The following is a 25,314-nucleotide window of genomic DNA, read 5'->3' on the forward strand; positions in this document are numbered from 1 at the left end:
AACGTTGGGTCAGAAAAACGTTAGGTCAGAAAAACGTTAGGTTCATTTCCTCTAGGTTCAATGAGCGGGTACCGAAAATTTGACAGCTCATTTATAAAAGCCTGCAGTGCAAAAGGACCCGGCCTCGACCTCACATAACCTATAATAGACCTAAAAAAGGGTGAGACCTAAAATGACCTAACCTGACCAAAAATAACCTTAGACTAAGGTCGCCTAAGGTCGGTTTGGGTCCTTCGACCTACCTCGACCAAAAATGACCTAAGATTAAGGTCTCCTAAGGTCATTTTAAGGACGTTTTAGGTTGCCCGACCTAGATCGACCTAATTCCAGGGGCGTACGAGGGGGGGGCAGGGGGGCCCCGCCCCCCTCTACGGGTGCCCCCCCTGAGAGGCTGATGGGGGGCATCCATGGGGGAGGCTCTTTTAATATTACATCTGCTTGCATTTCCCTTCCTCAGGTCAGGCACAGTGGTGTACCTAGGGGAGACAGTAGTCCTAATAGTTCAAACGTACCATAGTTCAAACGGCAGTAGTTCAAATGCGGATCCACCGCGGGTACCGTAATATTACCACAATGAATTCCAACATACCAAAGACGACTTTTTAAAACATTTTTATAAAACAGGATTGAGAATGTACAATGCCGCCAACCCAATCTAAGTTGAGAGTGGCGATCGTTTTCGCGCGCCGGCGATATTATGGTTATTTTCGCTTCTAATCTTTAAATTTTCCAATTTTTTTTTATAATTCAAATGAAAAAGTTTGATTTGTTCTTTTTAAAAAAAAATGAAAACAGTTATTTTTGCCTTATTTCACGTAAATTTGCGTCCTTTGTCACTCGATATTGTACTACTTAAGGTTTAATTTCGCAACGCTTTTACACTTAAAAAGCCTAGATTATTATTTACAAGTTAGTAGTAGCCGTTTAGCACCCTTGGTGAGCGGTTGTATCTTCTGTTTCGATTATTTGGGGTCTGCTCTAGATTAAGATTTATTTAGGGTCAGGTTAAGACACTTTCTGGGCCGAGCGCTGTGGCTAGGACAGGCTAGGGGGACAAGCGCTGCGGCCACGGGTTAGGTGAAGTTAAAACGCTCTCTGGGCCGAGCGCTGCGGCTAGGACAGGCTAGGGGGCCGAGCACTGCGGCCACATTTAAGATCCATGTACAAAATTGATAGTAGGGAGGGGGGGTCCAAAAAACGTTCTCTAGGAAATTACCATTTGAATTATTTCAGGGTTATGTCAGGTTAGGACAATTTCTGGGCCGAGCGCTGTGGCGAGGACAAGCCAGGGAGCTATGTGCTGCAAACAGGATTCATCTTCAATTTCAACAATTTTCATCAAAGTTGGTATATATTTAGGGGTAGGTTAAGACAATTTTAGGGCCGAGCGCTGCAGCTAGGACAGGCTAGGGGCCGAGCGCTGCGGCTAGGACAGGCTAGGGGACTGGGTTAGCTATTATATCCATGTACCAAATTGAATGGAGGGGGTAGGTTCAAAATTCGTGCTCTAGGAAATAACCCATAAAACAATGTCATTATATTAATCAATTTTATTTCTCAATCTAAGTTATTATAGCTTATGTTGTTGTTTCAGAATTGACTCTGTGTCTTTTGTAAATCGATGTTAGTGATCCTTTGTTAAAAATGTCTATGAAAGTTGATAAAGATGCGTTTTATAAACGTGTGAAGATTCTTTACACGGCAATCAAGGTAAAAATGTTTATTGACCGAAGTCATCCATTGAAATCATGATGAAAACTTGAAGTGATTGCTTATAGATAAACTGTGTTACTGTATTTCTTTATTTACAATTTACAAGGAACGCAATTTTTGTATTTTGCATTGTCTGTGATATATATTAAATATAAGATATTTATGCATACAAATATAAAATGTTGTTTCTCATTCAACTATTTTTTCCTAATTTTTTAGAAAACAAATATTTGAAGATTTTTCCGTTTGTATCGAAATTTTTAATAATTTGTATTGTATGCATGCATGCAACTTTTAAAAATGTTGACTAGGGTTAATGTTAGGTTCTTGGTCTCGATTGATTTCGCAGTTTGAACGTGTACTGGACACATATTAACAATCTGACAAACCAAATATATTTATATAAATGTTGATATTAATCCTGATAAAGGATGGTGACGGTGACTGGGGTAAAGCTGACTGCCTGGTGTGCAGTGTAGGGGTGGACGAGGATATTGTTTACTCGAAATCTACCGCTCTTCAGTCCTGGCTCCTCGGATACGAGTTAACAGATACCATCATACTCTTTGGCGAGGTGGGATTTTTACCATGTTGTTTAAACTTCCTTTTATGCGCAATGAACCCTTTACTGCAATTGAATAATCAAACAATGTTAAACATGCCCCCCCCCCTCCCCCTCCCACCCTTTACATTTTCATAAAAATCCCAATTTATCCCAAAAGAACCTGCAAAGGGGGTGGGGTTTCTAGAAACACCCTGTTACAATTGGAACTTGATAAATTTTTGTCACAATGTAAAATAATTTTATGTGTAAAATAAATTTACACATAAAATTGAATTTTCACTTCTAATTTGTTTGTATTGGAAAATAAGATATTTACCAGCAAACTGTTTTCTAGGATGCCATCACATGCTTGGCAAGTAAAAAGAAGATTGAGTTCCTTCGTCCCTTGGAAACCAACCTGGACACATCAGGGACTGTTCCCAGTATCAAACTACTCGTCCGAGACAAAGATGACAAGGACAAAAAGAACTTCAGCAAGCTTGTCGAGAGCATCAAGGGGTCTAAGAAGGGAAAGACCCTTGGTGTATTTGCCAAGGATAAGTTTCCAGGTCCCTTCATGGATCTTTGGAGGGAAACCATTAAGAAGGAAGGGTTTGAAAACGTTGATCTTACAACCGCTTTTGGATACTTGATGGCACCTAAGGACGATGCTGAGTTAAGCATTATCAAGAAGGCTGCCGGACTTAGCTCAGACATCTTCAGCAAGTATCTAAAGGAACAGATCATGGATATTATCGACGGGGACAAGAAAAAGAGCCACAGTAAGCTCTGCAAGGATATTGAAGATCAGATTCAGAACAAGGACAACAAGCTCCTCGCCAACATGGATAAATCGTCGATAGACATGTGCTACCCGCCGATTATCCAGTCCGGTGGGAACTATAAGCTCAAGTTCAGCGTTGTATCTGACAAAGATAATATTCATTTTGGCGCAATCGTCTGCTCTCTGGGTATTCGATACAAGTCCTATTGCAGCAACATTGTCCGAACCATGTTGGTTGATCCTTCCCAGCAGGTCCAGGATATATACACTTACCTTATTTCCTTAGAGGAGCTCATCATTAACAAGCTCCAGGACGGAGTTAAGCTCAGCGAGGTTTACAATGCAGCTATGGAGAATGTGAAGAAGGAGAAGCCGGAGATTGCTGATAAAATCAATAAAAACTTTGGGTTTGCCATGGGTATAGAGTTCAGGGAGGCAGGTTTGATCATCGGACCAAATTGCGATTTCAAAGCCAAGAAGGGAATGGTGTTCAACATAAACGTTGGAGTGACTGGAATCACCAACAAGGAAGCTAAGGATAGCAAGGGAAAGAACGTTGCTCTGTTCCTTGGAGATACTATCGAAGTAAAGAGTGGAGAACCTGGAAACATTCTTACTCCAACCAAGAAGAAAGTAAAGAACATCGCAATCTTCTTGAAGGATGACGACTCTGAGGATGAGAAGGAGAACAAGGATAACAACCAGGAGATAGATCCAACAGTGTTTGGAAGAGGGAAGAGGTCTGCTGTTCTTGATCAGAAGCTTAGAACAGATCATACAACGGAGACCAAAAGGAAACAGCATCAGAGGGATCTACTGGAGAAGATGAACGATGCGGCCCTGAAGAGGTTGCTGGAGGGGAAGAAGGGGGATGACAAGGTAAAGGTGAGAAAGGCTCCGGTCAGCTATAAGACTCCAGGTCTTCTTCCCAAGGAAGGAGAAGTAAAAGAACTTAAGATTTACGTTGACAAGAAATACGAAACCATTATAATGCCGATATTCGGTGTTCCAGTTCCATTTCATATAGCCACCATCAAGAATATATCTTCTAGCAAGGAGGGAGACTATACTTACCTGAGGATTAACTTCTTCCATCCTGGAGCAAGTATAGGCAGAGATGAACCTCGGTACACAAACCCTGAAGCTACCTTTCTCAAGGAGGTTACATACCGGAGCACTAATATCAAGGAACCCGGAGAGTTAACAGCTCCCAGCGCTAACCTTGATACCGCTTTTAAGCTTATCAAGGATATTCAGAAGACCTACAAGGCCCGTGAAGCTGAGGAGAAGGAGAAAGCTGATCTTGTAGACCAGGATAATCTAGTTATCTCCAGTGGTAAAGGAAACCCTAGACTCAAGGATCTGTATATTCGTCCCAACATTGTGCAGAAGCGGTTGTCTGGTATCCTAGAGGCACACACCAACGGGTTCAGGTACACCAGTATCAGAGGGGACAAGGTGGACATCATGTACAACAATATCAAGCACGCTCTTTTCCAACCCTGTGACGGAGAGATGATTATACTTCTGCACTTTCATCTCAAGAATCCAATTATGTTCGGTAAGTGAAACTTAAAGGGGAACTACTGAGAGGGGGGGGGGGGAGAAATTATTTTAGGGGGATAAATTAAATATTTTGAGGCGTTTTTATTCATGTAAAGCTAAAAGCAGTGACTAGGATCCGGATCCGTTGGATCCGAAAGATTTTGGCTTCCTGAATCCGGATCCTCAAAAAAATGCGGATCCACGGATCCGGATCCAAGGCGTACAAAATCAACCAAAAACTGCAAAAAAAAACTTTTTTACTCCTAAAACCCAAATCTTAACTTTTGAAAAAAGAGGGATTATAAAAATTTCCTCATTTCTTAATGGTTCAATCAAGTGTTAGGATAAAAATAAACGGAAAAAAAAACAAAAAATTAAAAAATAATTGTTTGCTAAAAATTCAGTGAATCTTAAAGAAATGATCCGGATTTGGATCCGGATCCATTTTTTCCAGTGCGGATTCAGGATCCAGATCCGCAACAAAATTAAATGGATCCTAAGCACTGGCTAAAAGGTAACATAGGGAATCCTGAATGTAACTCTTCATTTTTGAGTGTCACTCGAAATAATGTCTATAGTCCTTTTAAGTATTTTTAACGTTTAGGTAAGAAGAAGCAGCAAGATGTTCAGTTCTATACTGAGGTTGGAGAAATAACAACAGATCTAGGGAAGCATCAACACATGCATGACAGGTAGGTTTAAGATTATTCTGTACAGTGTACAGAATACACCCGGAATAGATCTAATTTTTAAAGGCCGAATTTAAAGAAATGGAGGTAGGTCTAGACTTGGCTCAACTGCCTACCGCTGGTTCAAATTTGAACCACCGATTTAAGTCCTTCCTAAATTATTAAATTTGCATCAGTGATATAAAATTTGAATCGGTAGTGGGTAGTTCAGCTACGCAGCTCAAATTCTTTAAGATCGGTCTCAAGAATTGGATATAATGAAAAGCAAAATTGTTTGACTCACCTGTTTTGTTCTGTTGATTTCAATTTAAATTCATTATGTTTCGAATATGTAAACAAACAAATAATTGTTGCTTAATCAACCAATTAAAGGAGAAACTTCACAGAAATTGTCATTTGCTTCATGCTTCTATTTAGTTCGGAAAGTTTTAACGTCGGATTCTGCTGCTGAACATGTTAAAGAAACTCTCCAGTTTAAACTTTATATTTNTGTAACTATTCCAGGGATGATCTGGCCGCTGAACAAGCAGAGCGTGAACTCCGACATAAGCTCAAGCAGGGGTTCAAGGGGTTCTGTGAAAAGGTGGAACTCGTAACTAAAGGAATTCTAGAGTTTGACTCTCCCTTCAGGGAATTGGGATTTCAGGTTAGATATATTTTTTTTGCTTACAGTTCTAGATAAAATGTAGAGCTGCGGAATATATTGTTGTATGTGTTAAACTCTTAGAGAAATGTAACATAAATGCAAAAATGTTCTAGGCCCGATGGGTAAAATATAAAAAAATTGCATATTCCTAACATTACCTGTTCGATGTAGACTTTCGTCTGGAAGATTTTTGAAATTCCATGGGCAAGCAATGTCAACACTTAGGCTATTTTATTATTTTTTTAAAATTTCATTTTATTTTTAGGGAGTTCCTCATCGTGAGACCGTCCTTCTACAGCCGACCTCCAGCTGTCTGGTAAACCTCACCTCCTGGCCTCCATTCACCTGTACCTTGGAGGATGTCGAGCTGGTTCACTTCGAGAGAGTTCAGCTCAGTCTTAAGAACTTCGACATGGTCTTCATCTTCAAGGATTACAACAAGAAGGTCGCTATGGTTACATCTGTACCTATGACTATGTTGGATCACGTGAAGGTAAAATTAAATCAAATGCCGTAATATTTTTTTCTACTTTTGTAGAAAATCACGGAAGTAATCCATTTTTATAACATACGGGGGAATCAACAAAAATGTAATAAAGAAAATTCTTATCCTAACTGTAATGCAGGAATGGTTGAATTCTTGCGATATCAAGTATACGGAGGGTATACAGTCCCTAAACTGGACGAAGATCATGAAAACAATCGTCGACGATCCCGAGGGATTCTTCGAATCCGGCGGTTGGAGTTTCCTTGATCCCGAGAGTGATGGAGAGGAGGACGATGATACTGACGACGAAGATGAAAACTTCGAGGGAAGTGGAGAGGAGGGAAGCGAATACAGCGAATCAGATGATGATTTCAGGAATAATATTAATTCTAATAACCTTTCCATCTTTAAATCTAAACTAAGGATACGACGATTAGGGTCAATTTGTTTATTTGTCAATTTTATATTCTGACCCTCCTCCTCTAAGATAGTTTTCTTAATCGTTTTGGTTCGTTTTTTAAAAACTTTAAATAAAACTTTCAACATTTCAAAACTTTACTCTGCTGAAGTTTGCTTTTTATAAACTTTGTATTATGTTTGTCTCAAAAAATGAAAAGTTTTTGGTTTATATTTTGTATTTATCTTCTGCCAGGGTCAGGCAGTAGTAGAAAAGAAGATGTTTAGAATAAACAATTTTAAAAAACGTTTGCTTTTCTAAGACTATGCCAAATTTTGACCTAGAGAAAGATAAATGGGGAAAATGAACCATAAACGAACCACAACACTTTGTGAAGAATGAAGATGAATTTAAGAATAAATATTTGTTTGTGTTAACAGTGAGGACAGTAATATATCTGACGAGGAGAACTATAGCGAGGAGCTGGACTCGGATGAGAGCTCCGGCAAGGATTGGTCTGACCTCGAGGCCGAGGCTGCTGAAAGTGACGAGAACAGGTTAGAACAGGATCCTCGGGATCCACGGATTGATAAAGTTAAGTCTTCAAATTTGGTAAACCTCATTGAGTAGGTAAAGGTGTTAGTTCCACATTAAAAATATAAATATTTTGTTCTGGGTTGACCCTCTTTTTTCCTGAGATTTGTTTCTACAGGGTGTCCCGAAAAACATGGGAATTCAGTGACGAATTCGATATCGTCTTTGTTATGAATTAGCATTGTAATACCTAATTTCAAAAGCTATAATATTATTATGTCTGCTAGAGTTTATTTTATGAAAAGGGTAAAAGACTGTAAAGATGTGTCAATAATGTATCCGCAAGATGAACAGTGAAGACGGACAAGTTTACTCTGTTAGTATACTGCAATTTTCTTGTTTTACTAAGTACATCCGTATGTAGTCAAAACATAAACAAACAAATTGTAAACATAGCAGACGAAAATCTTACAGATTACAGCTTTCTCAGTAGGTATCACTATACTAATTCAAAGAATTATTTAAAAAGACGATATCGAATTCGTCACTGAATTCCCATGTTTATTGGGACACCCTGTATCATCAGATTCAAAAGAATTGTGTTCTCTAAAATGCAGTCTTTTCTAGGTGACACCAGATTGATCTCAATCTATGTGAATTCAGGATCTGGTTCCACATCGAAGTTAAAATAATAAATCCCGATATGAACCAAATCTGATGGAGAGGGGGTGGGGGGGTTATGATAAATAAATACAATTGACATTATTTTCGAACACTTGCTAGTTTTTATAATTTTTCAGGTCTGAGCCTGAGGAGGATGGATCTAGGAAACTTAAGCCTGGGAAGAGTGGGAAGAGTAGGAGAGACAGGGATGAGAAAAGTTCAAGAACGTCCTCCTCCAGTAAGAAAAAATCAAGCCACAGGACTCCGGAAAAGAAATCCAGCCACAGGAGTCCAGAGAAGAAGCACAAGAGCCACGACAGGGACAGGGATAGGGACGGAAAGAGGAAAAGGGAAAGATCCGGCTCCGGTCACCACAAGTCCCCGAAGAAGAGCAAGCGCTAAACCCCTGAGCATTTTATTCAGTTTTTAATTGCCCCAAATATATACCTAGCCCTAAGTTTTTTCTAGAACATTTAACCAGAATCTGTAAACTTTTCCAGATTGAGTGGGACGGGGTTCTGGGGAGTGATAAAATGGTTCTAACGGAATAATATAGATGAGACGAGACGGGAGAAAATGATAAGTCCGACCCCAGCCGAGATATCAGATAGACTCTCTCAGGTGCCCAGACTTATCAATTGATTGAGTGCTGGTTGAACAATCAAATGTCCGACCCATTTTTTTTAACTCCTACGCTTTCAGGGCGCTTCGCACCCCTCTTCAAGTAACAACATTGCTTTTTGCTGCCTTCCTTGTAAATTGTATTTTGCTTTTTCTTCTTATTAAATTTGCGCATGTTCAAGAATGACTTATGTTTTCATTTTTTCCGAGCAAAGTTTTTAATCTTTAAACACTCATAACCATTCCATTAGGTCTTTTACTTTATACTTGCTTTACAAGAACAAAAAGGAACTACATAAGTTTCCATGGGCCATGATATGATGGATGCTTGTTTTTAGATCAAATATTCAATATTTCTTTATTCTAGGCACAACTCAATGTTGGTCTTGCCGCCCCTGAGCTTGAATTGCTCAGGGGCGGCGTTGATGCTGGTATCCGGGGTGACCCTGAGAGGAAAGGGGGATTGATTGCGGATCCCCTGTGTGATGCAGAATGGTACTGGGGAGATATTACGAGGCATGTTTTGGAATTACCTTTTTTTTAATTTAAGGATAATTAATTTTTTTTTACTTAAAGGGATAATTTACGAAATGAAATGGGATTAACAGACGATATTTCTATTTGAACCATGCACTAATTTCATATAGAAGTTTCTGTCAATAATATAGTGTACAAAAAAACAGAGGGAAATGATGCTTTTGAAGTAGCCTTAACTATTTTCAAAGATTGTGGAAGGGGATATAATCTGAGTTATTTTGGATAGTTCTTATTCGAAATTTACCTTATTTTCCCTAAACCAAGTTCAGTGATAAAAGCTTGAAAAAGTTGGGTAACTATTTTATATACTTTTATTATACTTTTGATATACCGGAGGGGTGATTTTTCTAAGAAATATATACTTCATAAATATTCGATAATCAAAAATATAATTTGTCACGCGTAAACGTAACAAAAGATATTACTAGGGAGGAGGTGAATGAGAAACTAAAAGATACTCCTGATGGAACCTTTCTAGTTCGTGATGCATCATCCAGGGGGGGAGAATAGAATTAACCCTTACATGTAAGTTTGATTAGTAGCGGATTGGTATTGTAGCTATTTAACAATAATGTAGCTCATAAAACCTTTTTCAAAGAACTAAGTATATAAATTGTCTTTTGTCAGTTGTGTGCTAGCAACAGGACGGTTCGGACGAAGACTTCAGTGCTCCGCTTTAACTAGCTGGAGTCCCATACACAGCCAGGGAGCACTGTGCAAAATCAAACATTGCAGAGTTTGGGGTCTGCCATTTCTTCCCCTCTCTCTCGTCAGAAACAAGAAAAATAGAAACATAGAAAGAAGAACCACGAGAGGTTGGTAACCATGCACAATAATGCCAGTTTTTTACTCTGCCAGGTGCGCTACTCGGCCGACTGAAGAACAGACTACTGTTGAAAATGTCACAACTCTCCATCTTGTAGTGAGTTGCAACTCCAATGGGAAACACCTTTTCATCCTCAACTTTCTATTACCCAAAGTTCCAGAAGAAAGGTACTCTTAGATAATTGAAAGTGAGAAACTAACAAGAAACAAGAAGAAAAAAGGAAATTGAACATGAAAACTGGAAAGGAACTCTCTGATGATAAGTTCTAAACTATCAACCTTTAACCCATTAGCAAATGGAGACTCCATTGGAAAACCCCTTTACAGTTTTTGGGACTGGGAGATGTCCTCAATCTACCTAGAATATAGAATGGATCAGGAATATGTGTTCGAGTTTAGTTGCTGAATCAGAAAAGATGAGAACGCAAGGTCAACAAGGAATAGTTCTGAAACCTGTAAAATGTAAGGTCTGCAGGGAAGTCAAAACAAACAAACAAATCTTTTTTTTTCAAAATCAGCCAACATATGGTATTGGTCAATGATGCAAAACAAGAACAATTTAATGGAGATTTTAAGAAAAATTAAGACATCAAAAAAACAGCAGCTGCTATCATACTGCTATTTATACAATTTTGTAGTAAAATTTGTTAAAACTAATATTCAAAAATAAATATTAAAAAATCGTTGTTTGTATTACTGGATTATGACCAATATCGTCCAATTTCTTGCCAGAAGTGGCAAAACGGGGTTTTTAATTTATAATCTAAATTAATCTAAAGAACTAAATCGTTGGTTGCAATTATTTGAATGGAGAGTTTTTTTTTACATCCTCACACATTATATTTAGATGTTGGTCATATTAGAAATATATTTTTGTTAAAATTGTAAATTAATTCTTTCTTGTTTTTAACTACTTACATTCAAAATGTTTTTTATTTCATGTTTTTTTTCGAGTTTTTGCAATTTAACAAGCTTGTGAAGATATGTTACGAGAAGGGGAAATATGGGTTTTCTTCTCCGTATAATTTTAAAAGTGTTGTAGATCTTGTAGCTTATTATCAGGTGAATTTTTTTTTATTACAACTCATTTTTTAAAATTATCTGTTTGCTAATTTTTGGGGCCTTTCATTTATATTTCTTTCTCCGTCTTCTTAATAATCAATTTGTTGGGCCTTAATTATGGTTTTCTGGGTTATTTTAATGTCTAGTTAATTCTAATTTGTATTCTAAAGATTTCTGGGCTTAAACATATTTCGTTGACCTTTCATTAATATTTCTTTGTCTTCTAAAAAATCAGTTTGTTAAACCTTAATCATGAGTTGCTCGGCTATTTTAATGACACTTAGATCGGAACTGTTGTGTTGATATTGTTAATCTAGAACTCTTGATCTCGATATCTAAAGTTGGTACTTTTTCAGAATAAATGCATGATCCTTAACTAAAATTATTATTATTATTATTATGAAGATTTATTCACACACAAAGATAAAAATACATATATAAATGGTGTAGTTTAAATTTGTTTAAATAAATTTTTTTGAAAATACAGGTTTCCAAAAGAAAAGAGAAAAAATATGCAAAATTATGCACAAATAGAAAACATTGATTTTTACTCACTACATAACATATTTATCATTTCAGTTATTACGTAATCACCGAATCCTTCAACATATAAATCATTCATTCTTGTATTTAAAAGTTCTTGTAAAACCGGAACTTTCCATTCATGTTCCAATGGGACATCAAAATATTTTTACTGTTTCTTAACTAACATTTACTAACATCAGAAGGATTTACAGAACAATCATTTGCAATAGAAAATAAATTTCTGCCAAGAACTGTGTTAAGGTCATTTTTACATAAATTAGAAAGAAGTCTAATGCAAAGCTTAGAACTTGCTTCAATAGTCTCATAGAAAGACACACATCTGCTAGCTAACACAGATTTTACATGTAAACATTGTGAAATACTTTCAATCAAGTACCTATGCGTATCTCTAGGTACATTAAAAATAATTCTAATAGCAGTATTCCATGCTGTATACAATTTTGAAACACAATTTCTCGATAAACCGATTGGTTTTTAAAAGACTTAGTAAAACAAGGGAGGGATGCTGTAAAATGAAGGAGGAAAACTAGTAAAACTTAATTTAATTTATATTTTAGAAAACTAGTTTGAAAGATTACAACAAAACATTGGATACAAGATTGATTTTTGCAGTTTCAAGGTAATTCTATTAATATTAAAAAGTCTTCAAATAATCTTAATTAAGTTCACTGGGATGCCTAATTAAATTAATGATTTTTTTTAATAGATGATGATCTATTATCATCAAACTAATTTTTTAGATATCAGCAAGATGTTGATGTTGGCGGAGGAGCGGATCATGAGAAAATTATTCTTAAGTTGAAAGAAATAAACAAAAATTATCACGAGAAATCTAAACAATACGATCAGTTCTATGAACAATATCAGACTGCTGTACAGAAGATTCTGGATAAACGGCAAGCTCTGGACGCGTTCAACGAACTGATCCGTGTATTCGAGGAGCAGCTCACCACACAGAAGGAGCACCAAGACTCAGTGTTCCCGCATGAGATGCCAAGGCAGGGGTTCAGCTTTGATTAATTGGGATTAGCCCGGAAGTAATAATATACGAGTTCATCAAATCTGTCACAAGTAAAATCCAAGTCCATAAAATCTGTCACGTATTTTATCGAAGTCCATAAAATAATCACAGAATTTAAGTCTAAAAGATAGTGAAGTTCAATGCCCGCCACAAAATCTGTAGCTAAACCCCTGTGCCCAGGTTTTTGGACAACAACAATATCGTAAAGCAACGAATATCTTATTATCGGGAACAGAGGGAACAAACGTCACAGGATCTACGAGAGGTAGTCATTTAATTCCAAAGATTTATATTAGTTTTGTATTTTTGCGGACTCGGTGCTTAAGCGCTATCTTAATCTGGATCTGGATCCAGGATCTGTCCTGAAAATGAATGAATCCTGAATCCTGTTCCAAAAAGGAACGGGGTCCGAAATTTTTACGGATCCTAAGCGCTGCTTGGGGTTATTGGGAGCTGATATAAAGTATGACAAGCTCACTGAGACCTAAACATATGCTTTACACAAATCAAAATGACATTTTTCTTTTCATTTTCAGATTCTTATTTTTATTTTTATTTTTTATTTTATCTTTTTTATTATTATTTTGAATATGAAATTAGTTTTAAATCGGTGAACCTTGACTTTAATAATATTGTAGGTAAACTCTAGGAACAGGCAGCTGGACCGTGACATGAACTCCTTGAAGCCGGAGATTATCCATCTTTACAAGCAGAGAGAGCAGCATCAAACCTGGCTTCTCTCGCACGGGATGCGTTCAGAACATATTCATAAAATTCTATTCGAAAGTTCTCAGGTAGGGTTCTTTTTTAATGAATGGACAATTGACACTTTCTGAACTGCTATCCATAAACGATTCACTACAATTTGTTTGAGAACCGTTTAAACCTTGATTTTCTCCTTGGATAAAGAGGTGAAACTATCGAACAGTTGTGTTCTTTTATCCTGAACAAATAAAAAATCTAAATTCGCATTAGAACTTTCAGTAAATATGTTAAACACGTGGCAAGGCATAATTAAAATTAAATAGTTTTTAGGTTCTTTAAATCAAGTATTACATACTCTAGTTTTTATTCTGCAGTTTAGTTAGGTTTTTTACGCTTTTACGGATTTTCCCTTCTTCAACAAGTTTCTCGGCATTATTTGATAATTTGCAAGGCTGATTGTACTGCTGGGATTATTAAAGGGGACTGTTAGACAGTTTTCATGATCTAAAAATAATGGAGAACATAGGTTTTTTGCATAATTTGATAATTTTCAAGACTGATTATACTGGTGGGATTCTTATAGGTAAACTGAAGCTTTCCTTGCTCTAGAAACAGGATAGAAAATACAAATTTTTCGCACTTCAATAAGTTTTTTTTGCATAATTTGATAATTTTCAAGACTGATTATACTGGTGGGATTCTTATAGGTAAACTGAAGATTTCCTTGCTCTAGAAACAGGATAGAAAATACAAATTTTTCGCACTTCAATAAGTTTTTTGCATAATTTGATAATTAAAGGGATTGTAGGAAGACTTTAAAAGATTTTTTGCTCGAGAAAAAATGGAGAAAATTGTCAGAATTTATCATTTTTCTTCATTGTTTAAAGAGATTTAAAGTTTACCTATTGAATCTGGTATCCCTGGTGCCCTCTTTTTTTTTGGAGGGTCCTTAAAAATTTCAACGTCTGTCCCTTTAACTCTGTACATATTCTAGGATTTTGGAGGGTCCTTTGAAATTTCAATCCCTTTAACTCTGTACATATTCTAGGATTTTGGAGGGTCCTTTGAAATTTCAATGTCTGTCCCTTTAACTCTGTACATATTCTAGGATTTTGGAGGGTCCTTTGAAATTTCAATGTCTGTCCCTTTAACTGTGTACATATTCTAGGATTTTGGGACTGCTGAGATGGAGACGCAGGATTTATCCCATTATAAGCAAAGTAATTGGCTTCTGCTAAACTGTGATAGACCTAAGGTATAAGCAGTGTTTCGGATCTGACCAAATGATACGGATCCGACCGTATCATGAAACGTTGATATGGATCCGGGTAGCGCCAAAAATTAACCAAAACCATGGAATAAATAAGTCAAAATGGTTCGTAAATGTATTATTTACATGACGAAAATTTCCAAAGGATTACTCCAAAAAGTCTATATTTTTTGTTACATTTCGGAATATATAATAAATATAGTTTATAAATTATAACCTTGCATAACATATAAAAGGGAAAATCCGATACACAGAATCAAAAGTTACCTCTGATCCGGATCCGTATCAGAGTCAGGATCCGGATCCGCGGATCCGGATCCGCATCAAAATGATACGGATCCGAAACACTGGGTATAAGATTATGTCAAAAATATACGGCCTATTTTACAATCAATTTTAGAGTAAAAATCTATACTGCCTTTTAAAATATTTTATTATTAAATTATTATTATAATTTTAACATTTTTTTGTTATTCACCAAAATAATTTGTAAAAAAAAACTTTGATGAAAACGGTTCTGGATAAAGTATCCTACATTAGTAGATTTTATTTTCTGTTGTATGTAGGCTGTTAATTTGCTAAGAAATAAGGAAGATGGAACCTTTCTCATTCGTCAATCCAGTAACGGACAGTACGCTCTCTCTATTGTTCATTCTCATGGAGAGATCGGACATTGTCTCATTCTCAGGTATTAACACTCATGGAGATATCGGACACTGTCCTATCCTCAGGTATTTATTCTCTTGGAGAGATCGGACACTTTCTTATTCTCAGGTATTTACACTCATGGAGAGATCGGACACTGTCCTATCCTCAGGTATATATTCTCATGGAGAGATCGGACACTGTCCTATCCTCAGTTATTTTCTTTCATGGAGATATTAGACACTGTCCTATCCTCAGATATTTATTCTCATGGAGATATCGGACTTTGTTCTATCCTTAGCAACTTTTTATCGTTTAAAATCAAAGATTGGAGTATCTGAATGTACTGAATTGATTATATTTATATTTCTCTGTCTAAAATCTACTAATTTCATCGTTTAATCTTTGTACGAGGATAAAATGAGATTTACTTACTCCGTCCATTTGATCGTTGTTTGTTCTATTGAAATTATTGGAATTCATTTTAAGCCTGTAAGTGCCTTTTCTTAATATTAAAAAAGCGATCCTTTGCTTAATTTTTATCTGTAGCAGACAAGACAATAAAAACGTTTACATGTTAGAATAACGTTATTTTTGGTTAGTTTACGTTATTTGGATGTTATTTTCTTAGGGGTAAGGATGGATATGGATTTGCTGAACCGTACAATATCTACCCAACCCTTGATGATTTAGTGCTTCATTACGCCGTCAATAGTTTGGAGGTAACACCTTACTTATTTTCATTAATTATGACAAACAGCAGGTACTGATATATTTTTTTTTCACAACTGGTAAATCAGTTTTTTTTTTAAATTAAACTTATCAGACCGGTTAGCTTCAATGCAGAGGGGTTCATCTACAGATTTTGTAGCATGTGTAAGTTCTCATTTTGTAGTAGATTTTGTTTACTAAGATACAAATGATTTTATGCTACTAATTGAGGCAGATTTTTTATATTTAATTTGTATTAATTGGTTTTTTTTTTGTGGTTGTATTTGGTGTACAGTGTAAAGTGTACACTGTACAGTGTAAACTGGTTTCACAGATCAATCCTGTATAAAACCGGCTTCAACGATACATGTCCAATTTACAAGTTTAATAACTCTTTTTAAATTCATTACGTATTGATTCATTAGAGGCAAAGATGGAAAATTTGCAGAAGTGTGTAAAATAGAAAACTGAAAATATTTTTCTCGGATAAAGTTTGAATAAATACTGTTGCGAATCGGACTTACCACTTGGTAAAAAGATTCTCTTGAAATTACGGCTTCAGACCCTTTTAGAACGTTGTTTAGGAGCATAACGAGGAACTACGGACCACTCTTCTCTTCCCCCTGTTCTCTGTACCTAGTAACCAGCAGTACTCAGGATATATTGCTCCTAGTCAACTCAAACGATCAGATTCTACGGAACAATCTCTCCTCTGAGCAAACAAATTTCTTTTTAAATTATATCATTTTAGATATTTTATCTTCTTGTCGAAATGTTCAAATATTGATAGTTTCTAAGTAATGTTGGAATATGACAGATAAACATTATGATTAAATAATTGTCCGTTGGTTTTTCACTTTGTACACCAAATCAAAAATCTAATATTAATAATGAACCTTGTAACAAGTCACTCATATGTCAATATGCCTTTAATCCCCATACCATGGTTTAGTGCAATTCTTTTTTTTAGAGTACAGATTAAAAGGTTTTACATTACATTGATCGTACAAACTGTAGAACTACTCGCATTGTCTCTAATCCCTCCTCTAAATACATTGGTTTTGTTCTAAGTTAGAAACAGATCTTTTCCGACCTACATAGTTCCTGTCCCTCCTACCTCTTTTCCGATGTATACAGTCCCCCTCCTCCTCATCTTTTCCGTTCTGTACAGTTCCAGAATCCCTCTTACCTATTTTCCGTTTATACAGCCCCCCTCCCCCTCATCTTTTCCGTTCTGTACAGTTCNTCCAGAATCCCCCTTACCTCTTTTCCGTTTATACAGCCCCCCTCCCCCTCATCTTTTCCGTTCTGTACAGTTCCAGAATCCCTCCTCCCTCTTTTCCGTTTATACAGACCCCCTTCCCCTCATATTTTCCGTTCTGCATAGTTCCAGAATCCCCCCTGCCTCTTTTCCTTCTTGTTTCCCTGGCACTACTCAAATGTCTGGTTTTTGATTTATCAAATTGTACAAAAAATCTTCTCACATTGTTAATTTTAACAATTATCATTTAAAGAAATAAATCCTAAAACCTGATAATTAATTAGTGACCCCCCCCCCCATTCCTGCCCATCCCTGCCTTCCTCTTTACCTCTCCAAGAAACCCGATACAAACCAAACTTGTTATTAAGGTCAACTTTTTTCTTTTCTTTCTCTTCATCTAATGATTGTCCTCGTTAGTTTTTAATAATCCCAATTATCCCAGGTGGATAAAAGGTCTGAATATATGTAATTATATTTACATCAGACTGATGTCAAACGTTCTTAATGATTCTCGAAAGTGGGGGGGGGGGGGGGGCCGGGAATTAAATTGGGAAAATTTATGAAAATGATTAGATTTTGATAATATCAAAAATGGCTTTTTTTCGTTTTGTTTCTGAATTAAGGAAAATTATAATTTCATTTATATTCATGATTTAAAAATTTAACGAACGGAGATTTCTCCAAATAAATTTTTTATTAATTCTCACTGGGCTTTATTTTTCTATTTGCATCAAAAATGAAAATTTTGTCAACAATGAGGAAATTTTGCGTCATACATGCAAATTTTGTCAACAATGAGGAAATTTTGCGTCATGCATGCAAATTTTGTCAACAATGAGGAAAAGTGCTGTATGTAACAACTGCTGTAAACTCAATCTAACAATCTAGCTAAGTGAGTTTTGAATAAACTAAAAAGTGAAATCTAAGGATTCTTGTCATCAATTCTGTTTCTTGATGTAGTTCGTGCTTCCAGGGACTTTAAATGAACTTGGTTCGAGGCACAGTTCTTCATTTCACTATTCACTCCTCTAGACCTTGTTCAATCAATACAGATTAATTTAATGCCTTGATTTCCAGATATAGAGAGAATATGGCTGGCAGGATGGAAGAAGACAAGGTGGAATACTGGCTTTATCCAACAGGAACTAGATCATACACCAGAGTTGGGAGTTTCTGAGAAGTAGTTAGATTATCGTACCCAGTTCAACTACTTCTTGCTTTTCATTTATGTCGAACACAGATTTGCTTTCAAGCTTTCAAGTTTAAATCAAACCAAGTAAATTTTAAGCATAATGCATTTCTTGAGATCTGGAAGAATCAATTTAAATAGTTTTAACGATTTTAGAGCTTATTAATTTTATTGTACTGAAATCTGCAAATTTTCAATTCTAATTCCGAAATCCTGAATAATGTTCGGTCTGCGTAGAGTCTGGGTTGGATGGTTTCTCCGTCCTGGCGAAGGTTTGGAACCTTGTGGAGAAATCTGTTCAAACTTATCTTTGGCATCAAGAACTCTTCAATCTCAAGCTAGTCGAGGAAAAAGGTGGATAATAATCATTAAATCCAAATGTTCTTTTTTAAACTTACATAATTGTGCGTATGTATATGGATAAACTAAGGTGGCGAGGATTACATTGAATGATGGGTTGTTTGCTAATATTAAAAATATACTTTAAAAATCATATTTTGGATAGTTTAGTTTGAACCCGATATTTGATTAGATGGTTGGTGTCTCCAGGGGGGTGTTGTATACGGAGATAGTGTCGAGGATGAATGGATGGTAGTTGCTCTACTCAAATATATTACAAGGTAATTAATCGCAGTTTATAGTTGATAAAAAGTTGAAACACTTGAGATTGAAAATAAACGATAAAGACCACTTTTCAGTAATTATATTTCGACATATCCATATCAGTATTAAATGATAGGGAGTCACTGGTATCCGCATTGTTTTCTGGGATCTATTCTATTCTGGATATCTGCTAGAGTACTGGATTCAGCAGAGATAGTATTAATTGTCAAGTGAGCTACATGAGATATCTGCTCGAGTACTGGATTCAGCAGAGATAATATTAATTGTTAAGTGAGCTACATGAGATATCTGCTAGAGTACTGGATTCAGATGAGATAATATTAATTGTTAAGTGAGCTTCATGAGATATCAATTAGAGTACTGGATTCAGCAGAGATAATATTAATTGTTAAGTGAGCTACATGAGATATCTGCTAGAGTACTGGATTCAGATGAGATAATATTAATTGTTAAGTGAGCTTCATGAGATATCAATTAGAGTACTGGATTCAGCAGAGATAATATTAATTGTTAAGTGAGCTACATGAGATATCTGCTAGAGTACTGGATTCAGATGGAGAAATAATATTAATAGAAGCCGCAGATCAAGTTCCAAGGTAAAATTATTAAAAAGTCTGCAATGTCCAATTATGAAAAGGGTCGCGTGAAAGTTTAGTATCCATACCTTATTTTACTCAAAATTGTATTTTTTTTGCTTTTTGTCGCCCCTGTCTCCCCCCCCTTCATTTAAACAGAAATGGGGGGGGGGACTAGGTTAAACCTAGGCTTTTTTCACACACAAAATGTTCTTTATATTTCCCATTAATTTAATATCAAAGGGGTGAATGGGAGCTTAATTCTGGACTCTATAATATAATTAGTTTGACTAGTGCATTACATACTTATTTATAATTTGATCAATTCAATTTTAAGTGGTTGTAATTTTAGGGGAGCTTGGAGTTAGTAAAGATCGAAGTTAACTATTAAATTAATACCCGTTCAACTCACAATATAAAAATGCTGTGGCCTAGAATTCGTCGTTTACTTACTGTTTACTTGTATGGTAATCTGCAGAGGGCCTTTTAAAGGACAAATATTAACTTTAGATTCGGTTTTACTCTTTATGGTCGTTTATTCCCGTTTTTGTAATGTTCTGCTCAAATTTTCGTTGAACTGATCTAACGAATTTTTGTGCAGGCCTTTTCAGTTTTTTTATATTGGTCAAAATTTGCTTTAGTTCGGTCAGCTTTGGTACAGATTATAGTGACGTTGCTTCTGTCATTCAATTCGCTTGTCTTGTCTTGTCATCCATTGATCTATCTATCTATCTATTATGCTTCCCCAATAACACAAGTTTTACCAGGCTGTTGTTTTTCCGTCGAAAAAAAATCAGCCACATTTTTTTCCCTCGTGTAGATGAAAAATCCACGAGACGTATTCTAAAGATCAGAGTGTCAACCTTCAAAAAGGAAGCGAAGATATTTTTATCATGATTTTATGGTAAAAGGGGTTAAGGAATTACGGTAACCATTGTGAGTATTTATTCTATTATTTTACTCCAGGTGGGCCGGAGAACCTGCTCTGGCGGAAGGACGGGTTTTTCTTTACTCCGGAGAGGTATTCTTCTTTTAGATAAATTAGAACATCCGTTCTGTAACAACAATAATAATAAAAGATAAGAAAAACGTATTTCTTAAACTAACTTTTCAGCTCAATAAAATTATTATAATATTTTTTCTAAATTATGAATTGTCTAGGTTCACTTAATCCCAGTATGTCAGACACCCGGAGATGTTACTCCGTTCCCCCACGGTTCTCCGAACCCGTTCTCTGCTTCAAGATTCATCGCAACATATCCTCATCTTACCAGAGCAGACACTTCAGTTCAAAAGGTGTAAATGATTGTAACCTAGCATTAGTTAAGTAAACATACTAACTAATGGTTATAAGCTGAGACTGGTAATTTGGTAGAATGTCGGGTGTCCGTTGTGATAGGTTTTAAAATTAACAAAAGATAAAAATAACAATTTATTTTAAATGATAGCATAAAGAACATCAAAATCAAATCTCATTAAACAAAAAACATGGAAATTAAATGACATTTAAGTCAAATCCAATCTTGTTAAGAATAAAGTTTTCATGATATATTGACATAATTATGTGTGCCATCTGAGCTTTCCAACATGAGGTCTGTAGACTGTTTTTTTGTCTCTTATAAGGTACAAAACAGATAGACCGCATTTTGAAATTACTGGGATAAAGAACCGGCTAACACCATTATTTACTGAGATATTGAAAAATGTCATTGATGCAATGCCTCCTTTCAATGTTTATTGGAACACCCTCACAATTGTTCTAGAAGCTGGTTGACATGTTCGATATCAATCGAAATGTTTTGTTATTTTAGTAACAAACCTGTCATCTAGCTAAAACTAAAAATCTAACAAATATTCAGCAGTTTTGACCGCCCCCCCCCAAAAAAAAAAAAAAAAAATTGAATTTATTAATTTATTAATTTTTGAGTTAATGTTTGGCTTGATTTGATCAAATAGAAGAAATTGTAGAACAAAAATTTCATGTTGTCAAAAAAATTATAAAAATGTTAAATCTTTTTTTTCTAGGTAATAACCAGCAGGATTGGTAGATATCCTAAGGAATGGTCTGACAATAAACACATTACCACAGTTTTACTTCCAGGGATCCTTGCTGCTCTTCTGCATACACACAAACAAACGGTAGGAAGAAGGGATATTAGAAACACATCTTTGTTTATCTTACCGTACAAATATGTTTCTGAGGTCCAGAATTATCAAAAAATAAACTCGTAGTTATGCTTTATAAAGCTTAATGAAACATTTATGTACTTTCTCTCTCCGTCAGTCTAATCTACGGAAAGTATAGAAGTAATGAGCGAAAATATTATTTTAGGTGTCTGATATAGTTCACGCTCTGAAAGATCGAGATCACATTGATGCAAGAAAGACCCGAAGTATGCCACGAATCCGTCCTGAAAACCAAAAGCAGTATTCGCTAACCTTCCCTCGCTGTCTCTACGCTCTACTCTCAAGCATTAAAGTTAAACCACACAGGTCGATTCATCTATATTATATTTATCAATTTATATCAAGAAGTAATCTCTGTTCGACTGTGTTTGTTTGTATGCCCGATCATAACTTGTATACACTTTACATCTTGACCGATTTGCCTAAATTTTGATTGGGGAACTCGGTTGAATCACAGGAATGTTTTTAACTTTATTTTAACATTCATAGTTATGTTGATGACATGTTTTAGCTTCCATGCACAGCCGGGTTCCCACGCTAGTTTTCAGATTAAATATTGTAAAATAAGAGAGTTTTTCTTCTTCTCAGACAATAGACATGTTGTCTCGTTGTTTATAAAAATATTGTTTGCAGAAGTTCCGGTTGGAAGATTGAAGAGCGGAGTAAACCGGAAGTACTCGGATATCAGTTGAGTTTAGGACTGGAGATACTTTTATCCAGACATAGGCGCGGGGAAGAGGAATCAGGTTGTATAGATTCTCTGTTTTATTCTTGTAAATAATAAACAACAAAAAATCAGGGGATTCGCATAATTTGAAGCACACAAGTAATTTTTTCTCTCTTTAAAGCATTTTCCCCCCAGTTGTGTCTTTGTATTTTATATCACTGAATTATGGAAAATATGTAAATGAGCTTGAGGGTTAAAAAAGAAAAGTATCAGAAAAGGCGGAAATGCTAACCAGTTAACGTCCAATTTTTCATGTTTTATCAAATCTTAGAAACCCAACACAACCCCCACCCCGTTCGACAATGTGTGTTAATTCTTCAAAATATATGTGAACAATAAACATCTGTAATTAAAATAAAAGTTTAGAATATTTGTATTCAGTTGGAGAACAGAGCTGGGAGAGGTTCAGGGAGAAGCTTGAAGATGTCGGATACTTTCAAGGAACAGAAAATATTTATACAGCAAAAAAAATGTTGAAATTGAAATCTTAAAATGTGATTTCATATAATTTAGAAAATTGTAAAATAATTTCTTGGTTTAGGAGAGATGCAAGGTTCGGTGAAGTACAAACATTTAGCGGAGCAAGCTCAGGAATTTATGAAATGTTCCAAGGAGGGTTCCCATCATTCCCGGGTAGATAATATTGTCAAGACTGTTGAGAGGTTTGAGAACGGGGATCTGAAAGAACCCAGCTCAGGTTGGTTGCGCCCCGGGGGACAAGACGGGGATGAATCATGGATGGAAGTTACTCCGGAGTCTTTGGATCGAATGCTGGCAGCTAGGTTCGGAGTTGCCCAGGGTGGAGAGGAGAATATTCCGTCTGAACTGAACAGTTTTCTGAGTAAGATATCAGATATGGCTGGAGTAGGAGACCAGGATTCAGTAGACCTGGATCCAAACAATCTGATCAGTTCTATGAAGAAACTACTCGGTGAACCTGACGATCATACCTTCAGTGATGAGGATTCTGATGAAAGTGATGATGATGAAGAAGATCCTGTGATCATTGATTACATGAACAGGTTGGATGCTGAGGTATCCGGGCTCAAGGGTCGGGAGGACCTACCGGACCAGGATAAACCTCTAGAGGTTGATACTAACGTGCTCTCAAATCTTCTAGCGTCCTACTCCGCAGAGCTGGGATTCTCCGGTCCTGCATCCTCGCTCTTTAACACCCTTGGGATCAATCCTGGAGTTAAGGGGGAGAAGAGTTGATTAGATCTGTGATTATTTTTACAAATTTACATCAAAGATGTTTTTATTTTCAGACAAGATGTCGGCAACTGCGCAGCAGAGAATGAGAATAGCGAATGAGAAAGCTATGAAGAATGTGACTCACAGAGGAAATGTACAGAAAAGTAGTAAAACTGAACAGGAGAAATATCCAGTAAGATATTCACATTTTTTCATTATAAAAATATATTAGAAATAATTCGTTCAAACACGTCACACCCACTCTCAACTTTGTCAAATGTTTATTTAATGTTAGCTCATATTTTGATGGATTTATATGGTCTACGGAATGTTTGTTGACCATATATCAGGGGTGTATATTTTTCAAATTACACATTTTTGATGAATGGGGGGGGGAATGAAAATGGGACATCAAAAGGCCAGTTTTTTCAATTGTTTTTGTTACTTTTTGCCCAAAAAATCATTTATTTTCCCCAACTCAGCGGGGGAAAAAACCTTTGAAAAAATTTCCGCTCCGCGCAAACATCTTAAGCTTCTGGTGGGAAAATGATTTTTTAGGACCATATTCACCCCTCCTATTTATAATTATAATAATTACTCTAAAAGTTTCTCACTTTTATCAATAGGTCAGAACTATTTGTATCTGATCAGAGCTAAAAACGTGCTAGTTTAAAGTTTCACGGGCAGTGCCTTAAATCTTGAAAATATTGAATTTCTCTAGATAAGTAGTTTGCACTAAATTTTTTTTATCATGGGGTTTAAGTTTTTAAGCTTGATTTTTAGTGACCCTTCATGTAAGGATAGCAATGCCCCATTTACAACGATACCCTTAAAAGCTTTTTCTGATCAAGTATGAATTAGATTTTACTGTTTATAATTTTGAAAACTGATTATTTTCTCTAATGGTTCTCTACATGCAGGAAAACATATAGGAATTATCACAAGTCAACACTTCTTAAACCCTGTTTAAACAATTAGATCTTCAACGTCATTCATCAGATAAAGATGTCAAACATACTGTTCTGAATCGGGAATTTGCCATCTTTGCATAGAGGGTCACTTAAATTTACCCATATTATTTTGTAGGTTGGTCCCTGGCTCCTGGCTCTATTCATCTTTGTAGTTTGTGGATCAGCAATATTTCAAATTATTCAAAGTATCCGAATGGCGTAGAAATGCTAAATCATGTTCATGTTTCACTCTGTCACTGTTTTCCACAGTTTAGTCTTGTAAAATAATGTTATGACTCTGATAGAAGGATTGACCGGGCATTATGAGAAAAGAACCGAAAATGTGATAAAACGCCAACCTTGTAAATGTGAATCTCGGCTCGTGCTTGAAAATGATTCCAATACTCTCTCTCTCGTTAAATGCTCAAATAATTCTCCCAACAGTAATCTTTTGTCACTCAAAATATTTTTCGGATTTCCAACTTTGTTATGCTGCACTGTAACTTAATCTTTTAATGATGTTTTATGTATTTTAAATTTACACCCTTGTTTTCTGTTGAATATTGTTTGTAATGTATGTTTATGAATCCCTGTGTGTTTTGTATTACTAGCACCTTTCCAGTATTTGCATTCCTCAGCAACCTTTCTCTCCCTCTACCAGC

General features: G+C 35.9%; 3 protein-coding genes across 3 annotated transcripts; all 3 read left to right on the forward strand.

The window, feature by feature from the left end:
- The first annotated feature begins 1,266 nt into the window (after positions 1-1,266).
- LOC111697013 (FACT complex subunit SPT16) lies at positions 1,267-8,503 on the forward strand. The gene is made up of 10 exons (XM_023466869.1): positions 1,267-1,343; positions 1,595-1,710; positions 2,144-2,287; positions 2,613-4,602; positions 5,191-5,278; positions 5,780-5,921; positions 6,187-6,414; positions 6,548-6,783; positions 7,246-7,362; positions 8,140-8,503. Exons 2-10 carry the CDS (start codon positions 1,645-1,647, stop codon positions 8,402-8,404), a joined length of 3,276 nt encoding a protein of 1,091 aa, XP_023322637.1. The 5' UTR covers positions 1,267-1,343; positions 1,595-1,644; the 3' UTR covers positions 8,405-8,503.
- A 27-nt stretch (positions 8,504-8,530) lies between these two features.
- Positions 8,531-16,941, forward strand: LOC111697024 (phosphatidylinositol 3-kinase regulatory subunit alpha). The gene is made up of 12 exons (XM_023466889.1): positions 8,531-8,623; positions 8,991-9,139; positions 9,589-9,664; positions 10,940-11,047; positions 12,151-12,212; positions 12,334-12,591; positions 12,795-12,879; positions 13,253-13,408; positions 14,488-14,574; positions 15,156-15,277; positions 15,866-15,956; positions 16,530-16,941. Exons 1-12 carry the CDS (start codon positions 8,579-8,581, stop codon positions 16,659-16,661), a joined length of 1,371 nt encoding a protein of 456 aa, XP_023322657.1. The 5' UTR covers positions 8,531-8,578; the 3' UTR covers positions 16,662-16,941.
- Positions 16,942-17,881: 940 nt separating this feature from the next.
- LOC111697014 (protein ecdysoneless homolog) lies at positions 17,882-23,777 on the forward strand. The gene is made up of 11 exons (XM_023466870.1): positions 17,882-18,348; positions 18,633-18,749; positions 18,928-19,015; positions 19,535-19,615; positions 20,561-20,615; positions 20,756-20,890; positions 21,620-21,733; positions 21,927-22,087; positions 22,415-22,527; positions 22,890-22,949; positions 23,050-23,777. The coding sequence occupies exons 1-11, from the start codon at positions 18,297-18,299 to the stop codon at positions 23,721-23,723; spliced, it is 1,650 nt and encodes a 549-aa protein (XP_023322638.1). The 5' UTR covers positions 17,882-18,296; the 3' UTR covers positions 23,724-23,777.
- The last annotated feature ends 1,537 nt before the right edge of the window (positions 23,778-25,314 follow it).

This window comes from Eurytemora carolleeae, unplaced genomic scaffold (genome assembly GCF_000591075.1).
Source record: "Eurytemora carolleeae unplaced genomic scaffold, Eaff_2.0 scaffold276, whole genome shotgun sequence".
NCBI lineage: Eukaryota > Metazoa > Arthropoda > Copepoda > Calanoida > Temoridae > Eurytemora > Eurytemora carolleeae.